General features: G+C 35.6%; 2 protein-coding genes across 2 annotated transcripts; both read right to left on the minus strand.

Moving 5' to 3' along the window:
- Nucleotides 1–484: 484 nt before the first annotated feature.
- Nucleotides 485–2,416, minus strand: LOC143585562 (tRNA nucleotidyltransferase cca2-like). The gene has a single exon (XM_077067319.1). It carries the CDS (start codon nucleotides 2,371–2,373, stop codon nucleotides 646–648), a length of 1,728 nt encoding a protein of 575 aa, XP_076923434.1. The 5' UTR covers nucleotides 2,374–2,416; the 3' UTR covers nucleotides 485–645.
- Nucleotides 2,417–6,255: 3,839 nt separating this feature from the next.
- Nucleotides 6,256–6,732, minus strand: LOC143585553 (putative F-box only protein 11). Its single transcript, XM_077067313.1, has one exon. It carries the CDS (start codon nucleotides 6,730–6,732, stop codon nucleotides 6,256–6,258), a length of 477 nt encoding a protein of 158 aa, XP_076923428.1.
- Nucleotides 6,733–11,141: the final 4,409 nt, after the last annotated feature.

Consider the following 11,141-nt stretch of genomic DNA (forward strand, 5'->3'; position numbering starts at 1 on the left):
AATGTTTACTAAATTGAACCAGACATCCAACCGGCGGTTTTACTGGTCCATTAGTCGGATCGGTTAGACTGGATGTATAAACCTGATGTCGTAATAACTAATTTAGTAAATTTAAATGATTTTATTCAACTGTTCCTGAGTCCAATCCCATAGAAAACCATTTATAGAACCTTCCAACTCCAACAATATCCAAATTTCTTGTTCAGATAAAAAACAGTCAGCCTGTTAGACGAGCGGTTTAAGTGACAAAGATGAGCGGTTTAAGTGACAAAAACATACTCGTCCTGTTATTAGACAAACGGTTTTAAGTGACAAAACCGGAGCGGTAACACCATCGTTTCACGCTTCGTACGATCCGGTTTTAAAATCACTGGAACGGGTCCAGATTGCCACCCAGAGTTCTGGTTCACTTTTGACACCTATCATAATTGATCCACTGACCCATATCATATCTGCAAACTTACACAAATCATTGCACTATATTTTCAATTCCATTCAAAACTTTGAAGATAAATCCAAGCAATAACAGTACAATGATCTATGACTCTATGTATTTTAATGGTGGAAATTAAATTCTAAACAAAAGCAAGTAGCTAAGAATCTACTCACCATCAAGAACACTACAAGATGGTATTTTGAGTCGCGTTATGTTTTAGCACGCTTCAACTGTGTCATCCAATCAACGCATTCCTCAACAGATCCAGACGGATAAGCAAGCTGCCATTGTATCAACTTCCGTTGCCATTCGCTAACAACCGGACCTCCTTTTTCAAGCTCCAAAACTCTCATTATTTCCTTCCCATTAATCAAAGGTTTCATTTCCCACACTTTATCCAGCCCTAATTTCAAAATCTCTTCCTCAACCACTCTCACTTGTCTTCTTTGCTCCAAATCCAGTTCAATAACCTCGCCAGAAGAATCATTGTTATACAAAAGAGTAGAAAGCATCAAAGCAGCCCTCCATAAATCTTTAATTTCCCTAACCACCAAACCTAACAAGATTCTTAATTTCAATGACACGTCAACATCTATAACCTCGGTTTCCCAACCGATTTCACCAGTTTGCATATCGTCACTAGATAATATAAAAGAAATCAAAGACAAGATCTTCTCCGCTACCGCGTGCAACCTCATGACATCATCAGCATCACTCGCTTTCAACTTAAGTAAATTTCTAATAATATAGTTCACTACAGGTACGATTTTCTTTTTACTATCTAAGTAAACGGTTTTCCTAAACGGAAGAAACAATGATGCATACAAATATAACCTTCGTTGTTCATCACTAAAAATTTCACTACATCCCGTTTCATGCATGTGTCTCCATGCTAAATCCATATAATCAACCCAAACCCGATCATGATCTTTTGAGGTCAATGGGTCAGAACTTTTGGGTGGTGTGAAGACGACCCAAAATAACCCTAACTCGGATATGCAAGCGATTGCCTTAGCCGGTTGGTTCCCACCTACCATAAGATCAACCTCGTGACCTACACGTTCTCTACTAAACTTATCACAAATAGCAGATTTCACATCATTGTCTGCAGCTGCAAGTTTCAACTCTTCCACCATTTCAAACTCAAACCGAGCACTAAACCGAATGGCTCTAAGAACTCTCAACGGGTCATCCAAAAACGTCTCTTTTGGTGGTAATGGTGTCACGATTTTACCAGATTTCAAATCATCCAACCCTCTACCAGTCAAATCTTCAACCGAGCACGTATTGATGTTATAAAACAAGGAGTTAATCGTCAAATCCCTTCGATAAGCATCTTGTTCCGTGGTTCCAAATTGCATTGTCGGAATCCTACTGTTTTCACAGTAATCTTCAGATCTTAAGTTCACAAAATCAATCCAAACATCAAACAAACGCATCCTTGCGGTTTCCAAATGCTTAGATTGATCCGGGTTGCTTTGAATAACACCAATCCCTTGCGTTTGTTCACCTTTAGATACTAAAAACTCATTCACCTTTTCACAAAACTCTCGTCCCAACATATTATCAATAGCGATATCAATATCATAAAATTCCTTCCCTAACAGCTTGTCACGAACCCACCCACCAGCAACACGAAACTTGGTTTCAAGATTGAAGTGACGAAGAACGTGGCGAAGATGATCAAATATCTGCTTTTCCTTATCGGTTAAATCAATGTTTTCCTTAACCATAACTGGTTGACTTGATGCTGATGATGATAAAGTTGTCCCGTTTGTGTTTGACATTGTTCTGCAACACCGGTACAAGATCTGAGTTCTCGGGTTCTTTAACTTGATGGTGGTTTTAATTATCGGAGCAAGGGGCTTTCGTGCAAGGGTTGCTGTAAAAGAAGTTCCATAAAACCATCCTAGATGCGTTATTTTCTCACTAATCATACCTATGAAAGTAAAATAAATATAAATTTATCAAACTAAAAGTTTATATATATAGTTCATACTTGATAGTTGTCAACAGAGAATTGTGGTCAACAGCAACAAGCTACCTATAAGATACGTAGCAATAGTGACGAGATAGCACCTGCTATTTCATGTTTAGAAACGCCAACCTAAAATTGAGGTGCTAATTGGTTTTGTGGTGGGATGGGGTGGGGGGGCTAAAAACGCTATTTATATTTAAAAAAAAAAACTGAGCAGTCACTATTTTTACGCATTGTGAGTTTGTGGTCACTATAAGCATCATATAGCGGAGAACTGCCACTTCTCTACGTAGCGCGCTATAGCTAACGCTATTGACAACTATGATATAACTATTTACTAGAAACAGTTACTTATATGAAACATTAAAATTTAATGTTATACTAGTCCAAAATAAAAACTTATTAAACTGATTTGTATAAGTAAAAGTGATGATGTTACCGGAGAATATTATAATTGATATTAGCTACAGTCTAAAGAGGCTGAATAAACTCCGAAATGAAACCTTGAGCCATTAAATTAGTGCATAATGGTGAAAATGCTCAAGTTTGGCTTTAAAATTAGGGTTTAAACAAATACTGGTTGCTGGTATTGAGGCATAATTATGTTAAATCAAAAGTAAATTCAACAAGAAAGAAGATATTATAGAATGAAGCCCTAATTGTGCGAAAACTGAGTAAGTAGAGAATCGAATCGAAACGAATACATACCTATGACTAGTATTTATTTGATCATAAGAAGCAGCAGATACCTGTAATGTAATTACCAACACAACAGCCGTAGAAGAAGATATAGCTAGCGATAACTCAAGATGACGGTTAGTTAATATTAGTAGCCTGCCTATTCACCTTTTAACCTAACTAGAAAATGATATTGATTAACCGGTTTTAAGTGTTGGTTGGTAATAATGAAGTTGTAAACGCGCTAATCAAATAGACGGATTTTAAAAGTAGGTTAAGCGTGTCGAAAAGGGGTTAACAGGTAAATTACATGGGTCGGTGGACCAACCTATTTAATTAAACACATTAAACAGGTTAATTCATACACACACGATCTTTTATTAATGGTGTTAGATATGACAAACCACAGTTTGACAATTTGTGTGTTGTGTTGAAATATGTCACACCTCTATTTGACTAACCACTATGTCCACACAACCTCTATGTCGTTTTCTTACCGTTTTGATTTTGAGTATATAATTTCTTGTTTATTTGCTTACCTTTTTTGTTAAAAATGTGTGCGGGTGTGATAAAAAGATTACATACAAGATTATAATTTCTATTCAAAAAATTAAATGGAATTCAAGAAATTTGAATATCACATCTTAATGTGTTCGGATTGCTGAATTTGTTGGAATAGGAATCTCAATTTCATAGTTAATTGTTTGGTTACTATTGAATTAAACTCGAATAGAAATTAATTCCATCAAATTTATTTATTTAAATGAATTCAACACCAATTTCAAAATGTGAAGAAATTCACACACAGCCCGCATCCATTACCCGGTCACCCTGGTTACCACTCCCATCCCAACCAACCACCCCCAAAACTGACAACCCCACATCGTCACCACCCACCTCCGCCCCGGACACCACCAACCACTACCACACACCCAATTGTCGGCGCCGCCTATCTCAACCACAAGTGCCCCAGCCACCACCATTTAACCTTCAACCACCACCACCCTAGTGGTGACGAGGACGGTGGTGGGTCGCCACAAAATAACTAATCAGTTTTAGGTTCTATAAAACTCAACTCAGTTAAAATGAGAAGCCATATTACATTTCGATAAATACCTAGGTTGTTAAAATTCTTGTTTTTTCACAATGAACCCAATTTCTTCATCATCTATCAAAAAATATAAAAAAAGCGAAGCAAGAAAAACCGAAACCACCATTTGATGTGGTGGTAATGCTGGCTTAATGCGAATTTAGAGGTCATGTGTTTGATCCTCTTTAGAGGTGGTGTATAACTTTATATAATATCTTTAGCTGTGTAAAAAAAAAAAAACACTAACACCGCTAAGAGCATGTTTAGGATTGAATTTCAAAACAACTTATTGACATATTGTCTTTTTCAAAAAACTAATTTAAAAAATCAGGATTTGTGGCTTTTAGAAAACAACTTTTTAACCATTTTAAAAAACTAAAATATGAAAGGTTTTGTGATTGTCAAACATTTTTGAACTTAATTATTGCCTTTTGAAACAACCAATAAGACAATAAGTTGTTTTGAAACTCAATTCCAAACATGCTCTAAATCACTCCATCCAACCAAAAGATCCTAACTTCCACTTCGTCAACTTAAAGTTAAGCACTTAAGCGGCAGTAACATTTTCATAATCCTCTAAATTATTACCAGATTGTTATCACTAGTTGGCTTCACTTCACCTTCATTTTGTCCATATTAATAATAATCCTCAAGATTCCAGACATCTCTTCAAACCTCAAGCCATAAGTGAAGTAACCAACAATGTCAATCAACGCACACAAAGACCGATTCCGAGGTCACCAGCCAGACAGCATCATCTCTTACCCGATCACCTAGGCTACCGGTGTACTATGGTCAAAGTCCGTCACGTGCGACGGTGAAAAGACCACCAACTCGTTCTACTCAACACCTGTTTTAAGTCCCACCGGGACGCCATTCCAGGAACTCATCATCTACTCATATATATTGGTCCAAAGATAGTTTTAAAACTAAAAAAGATAGCATTAACCACGTTTTCAAATCTCGAGTATCTGTAGTATACTTCACTTTTTTAAAAAGACTATACGATAATATCAAAAACTTAAATACATAAAAAGTCGACGTTTTCAAGGGATATCACGATAAAATAACCCTGTTATACCGGTGAATATAACCGAGCACAATGGCACATCTATCTACACTTACATAGCGACACGTATAAAAAGTGACACTAACACTCAAAAACCTATCATGATATACGAGATTATTTGAAAAGGCTAGAACCAATCAACCCAACCACATATATACCATGCTAGAAAATAACTAGATATAAAGCAACAAATGTCTTAACATGCATACTGGAAATTGTAATGAGATGTATCCTTAAGAGAAAAGAGAACAGAACAAAGACACATTCTTTTAAACATTAAGAAAATATTAGCAACTAATAAATACCAGCAGAAAACCACATCATATATAGATGAAAATACCAATTACCCCAACATATATCATGACGATATACCGTCTATGACTCAATGATTGAATCACAGTGATTAAGCAGGAGCAGTGACTCTGTGTAGGATGCCATTGAAAAAGACGTTCTACAAGATAAATCCCTCTCGATTTCATTGAACTGTTTAGAGTTTGTATCATAAACTCCAAGTGTTGTTTGAAATACTCCATCATGCCTACGCATGTGTTCCACCATCAGCTCACCATTCTTCCTAAATCCAATTATCCCATAATACAATGTCTCGGGTGTCCGATTAAAACGAACAGTGAATAGTTTTGTAAACAAAGATTTTGAACCAACACCATTTTTCATCATCACCCACACATCATAAACCATCGCATCCGGCTTGAGATCCAGCACAACCAGAGAACCATTAAGCTTCGAGATGGATAAAACTTGATGGTGTGGTAAAGCTAAATCAAGATCAACCTCTTCAAACTGTTCCGTTGACAAATCAAATGATACAAGTACATGATGAGAGTTAGTTATCCTATCATAAGCAACCCAGTGAATAGCCGTATCAATGACTACATGATAATGTGAAAAGCGCATTTGTTTATGAGGCCAATGCAGATTCATGGGTACACTTTTCCAGACCCCCGAACTCAATGCGTAGACATCAGCCTTCCGATGGTATCGGTTTAGGGCGTAGGCCTTGTAATCCTGAGGAGCTTAGGGTCATTAGTTTTAGGACAAACCCCAAAACCAAGCTCATACGAATATGACTTATTCGGTATCGTGATACCGACACATTTCCTAATTGATGGATTCCAAAGAAAGACCAGATCCTTTTGAGTGTGTGGATCAAAAGATGACAAACACACCAACCCGTGGGAGCAACCGAGCATTGCGGCAGGGTAAATTGGTATGTTAATGCTGTGGTGGTGGGAGAGAGTATCATCATCGACAATGGAAACAAACTTATCCTCAAAGTCAATGCTGAGAGCAAGCAGCAGAAGATGCGACTGAGTTTGGTTGACGCCGTGGGCGGTGACGAAGCGAGAGCTGTCGATGACCGACTTCCATTGCTTTGAAACGGTTCTGAACCGAAGCAATGATTTCACAGGAAGCCGTTTCATGACCTCCACTTGCATTTCGAGAGGTATGTTATCCGACATTTTGGCTTCGATTTTGACTATATGTATAAACTTGCTTGTTAGTAATGTCTACTCGACTTGGACTTCACTACCACATTTAGAGGTGCAAAAAAAACCTGTAATCAGAACCGAATCTGATAAAATACTCTAAACCGGTTTTTTTTATAACCGGGTATTCTATACCGAAACCTACAAGGTACGAATATGATATGCATTTTGAGCTCGATAGCAGTACCCGGAATCGTACCCGATTATACATGTAAATACCTGAAACCAGTCATACTCTGTACCCATACTCGGTTATACCTAAACTCGATACAATCCTTTATATTATAAACAAAAACAATAGTTGTGTCATGTGACAATTACATAACCCTTGTTGTGAAAGTGCCATCAATTTATAATTCAACTTTTAAAAACTTCTAATTTTCTAATTAAAACAATAATAAATTTGTGTAACCTACCATATTAATTACTAAAGAATCGTAAACTTCTTTAAAATTGTATCTTGATAGAAAAACTAAGAGTTTCTATTTAACTCTTCTGATATTTCGATAACTTTTCGCTTGACATAAACAGATAAGGATATTTGAAAGACGTAATAATGTCAAATTTATTTAGTTATATTGGTTTTGAAGTTGGGATTTTCGTTCAGACTTGGAAACAATATCTAACTAAATCAATATTTGACTCACTAACATGCCACTTAAAACAAATTATGTTACATATCCATAATAACCTTATCTACAACACTGGATCGTAAAATGATTTTGAAAATTAATTAGAGAATATTATATTAACAATTTTCTAAAGGATAAAACAATTAGAAGATTGGCGTTTTTATTATTTAACTAAAAACAAACTTTAGATATTCACAACTAGTTTTACCCATTTTACTTGTTACATTTAGTAAAAAATGTTTGTCCCATTGTGTCTGAATTGCTACTTATGTTCTCTTATAGCTGGCAATATATATATACACTATATTAATATACATATAGGAAAGGCAAAATAGTAATTTAACAAAAACTCTTTAAAATAAAAGTTTTACTACTCCTGATACATAATATACAAGTTTGTAATGCATAAAGCATAAAAATCATTATATCTCGCGCATCCCATTTGTGGCTAATTCAAAATTCAAAAAACCATGAATAACATAAAAGCATCGCAACGAAGTTTTGAAATTCAGACCTTAAGAAAGTTTATCCTCTCTCTCTCTCACTCTCTCTCTCCTAAATCAAAATCAGGTATTCGTTGGCTTGGTTCTAACTTCTAATGTTTGATTTAATGGTTCAAAGGACCCAGGTTTGATTTATTCTTCTTGATTTGCTGCTCCATTTCTTAAATGTTGTTTTCAAGAACAAAACTGATGATTCCAGATCCATTGGTTGAGTTTATTTTAGTTATAGCAGGTTCTTTCCCGTCAAAGATGGTTAAAGAGAGTTAAAATGAGAGTCAAAGAGAGAAAGCGATAATATAGAGAGAAAGCAGGAATCGGTTTGAGGTTTCTGGTACGTTCTCAAATATTATACAATACTTGTTCTGTTTGGTTGTATTGTAGAGAAATTGAGCTAAACGATGAATCTATGCCAAGTTGGATTGAGTCGGACGACATCAGATGCCTTATTGGATTTGGAACGGACACAATAAATTAACTAATTAGGTTTGTAGATGACGTGAGGTCGAAGACTCACTCAAAAATAAACCGATTACAACTAATTAGATAGCGGTAAGCGGGTATCGAACACATGGAGTATGTGGAAAATGCGTTACTTAGTAGCTATAAAATTTATCACTGTTTAGTTGTCTCTCAGCCGAAAAAAGGAAACATGCTCAGAAAACATACTATTAACCACAGGTCGATAACCTCATGCGCCTAAAAGGGTCAGTCCTCAACTGCAACAGAAATTCACTAGTATAACCACTGGACAAAAGCCTTACATTCCTTCTCTATAAAAGGAATGTAACTCAGTCATACAAACACACCAGATCTGGGAGTTAACTTACACTCTTTGATCTTCTTTTCTTCCTTGAGAGCTTGCACTTTGAATGTTTCTTTCTTACTTCAAAAATAACATAACTTCACTAAGAATCTACATCCAAGAACCGGCTCTTGCATCTCGGTCTTGGATCCTTAGTGAACCATAACAAATAACAACTAAACTAGTGAACCTCTCTTTACGTTTTGCAAATGTAGAGGGACCCGACAACCTGCGTTAGGTTAACCGGAACTTTTGAAGCCTGTTAGCCTAACAAGTATATTCACTATCATTGGTCTTATAATTGTTGTAGCAACGGTAATGAACTTAATTATATTTTGTTGAGCCACTTTTTTCCATTTTATTTTAATGATTTGATCCTTTCAACTTTAGTGAAAACTTTAAATTAAATTATGACAAATAACATATTTTGAAAAAACAGATGGCATATACAGCCATACACTACAACTAGTATAAAGATTACACATTTCCTCTATTACTTTTAACGTTTTATTATTGTTATTTTATTTATCTTAACTGAGTGCTTCATGCTTGCTGAGTTGCTTCTACCAGGCCCATTTGTAGTCCAGAGTAATGGGCCGTAAACATACCGAATTTTGAAGGTTCCATGAAATTTATTTATGTATTGATAATTTTCGTGTTTTAGTTCAAGAAAAATAAAAAATGTAACTGTTTCAATTGGTTACGAGTATAGAATGTACAGGGGTCACTTTGTAATTTCGTGATAGTTATGACAGGGGTCATTTTGGTAATTGCCGACTAGTTGGTGTCTGTTTGTAAAAGAGTTAGTTGGGTTGTTAGCTGTTAGTCGTTAGGTCGTTAACAAATGAGTTTGTATAATAACGAATAGAACGGTCATAATGGATTACGCTTGATTTGGTTGAAACCTTCCTCTCTCTCTCTTTGTTATGATTCTATCACAATTAAGTCACTCGTGCATTTTTTGTCCATATTAGGCCACTAAACCTTCAAATTGAGCCATCATCAGAAATTGTTTTTTGTCAGGGATTAGGGATGAGATCGGTACGGTAATGGTACCGACTGGTCCCGGTCCCGAAAATCGCAAATTTTTATCAGTACTAGGACGGTACCGGTATTGAAGGTAAAATATCGGGAAATACCAGTACCGGTACCGATAACGAAACTCAAAACTTTGGTACCGATTCGGTACCGGCACCAATTGATACCATTACTGAATTTGCTCACCCCTGTCCCTATCAGGGATACTCAAAAGCTACATTTTATGTGTCTGTGAGAGAGGGAATTTAACCAGCAAATAGCAACACCAAACTTTTAGAAAAAAATGATTTAGAAAAGCCCAAAATTGAAATATAGTTTTATTTGATATTTTGTTATAGCGTATTTCAGATACAAATATAGTTACTTTTGTGTGTGCCATTTAAACACTTATATTGACAATCTAATGCAGCAGGGTGAGTAAAAAAAATCAATTAATCGAACCGAAACACAAAATTGCAACGAAATTTAATGGTTCAGTTTCGGTCATACACCATTTTAAAACTGAACCACACTGAACTAAACTTCATATTCATTTTTTAAACCAAATTATTTTAAGCCCAATTATAAAACTAAAAATCAACTCATAACATAACCAAACTAATCTATTTCTAAAAATGGAAATTTTAGTTTAGTTTCGGTTTAATCCTGAAACTAACCCATATACACAGTGTTGCAAAAATCCCGACTAGTCACCGATTAATCCCTGATTAATCGCTAGTCCCCACTTCACTGATTAATTTTGGGCTAATCAGTCAATTAATCGGTTAACGGTCAAATCCGGCCAAAATCGACGACTTTCAGCGAGATTCCGACCAAAATCAGTGGTTTCCGGCAAGATTCCGACCCATATCAACTATTTTCGGCGAGATTACAGCAAAAACTAGTTGTTTCCAGCGAGATTCCAGCCAATTTCCGGCCAAAATATGTTTGTGTATATATAAAACTGAAAATTACATATAAAAATGTGTGTGTGTATAAAACTGAGAAACATACATTAAAGTTCGATCCGATTAATCCCGATTAATCCCGACTAATCCCGATTAATCGCTAGTCCTCACCCCACCGCCCGACCACCGTTTTTTGCAACAATGCATATACATCTCTATTAGATGCAGTCATTTTATTTTCTAAATAGAATATTAATTAAAAAATAAAAGGTAATAAATGAAATTCAAAATTATAGTTTGAGATATAGTAAATTACCTATTTCATCTTATTATGAGAAAAATAAATTGAAATCTATATACTTTATATAGGGAAGACACCTAATTGGGTGGTAAAGCAAGCATGGTGCTCGGAATATGGTTTAATCATAAAAAGAATATAAATATAATAATAAAAAGAATTTAAAGAGGTAATAAGATCTAAGCCTGCAAAAGACAGCAAATTTCGTGACCGAAAGATCTT

The sequence above is a fragment of the Bidens hawaiensis genome, unplaced genomic scaffold (assembly GCF_021521415.1).
Source record: "Bidens hawaiensis isolate Kalapana, Puna unplaced genomic scaffold, B.hawaiensis_p1.1 tig00033889_1, whole genome shotgun sequence".
In the NCBI taxonomy this organism is placed as follows: domain Eukaryota; kingdom Viridiplantae; phylum Streptophyta; class Magnoliopsida; order Asterales; family Asteraceae; genus Bidens; species Bidens hawaiensis.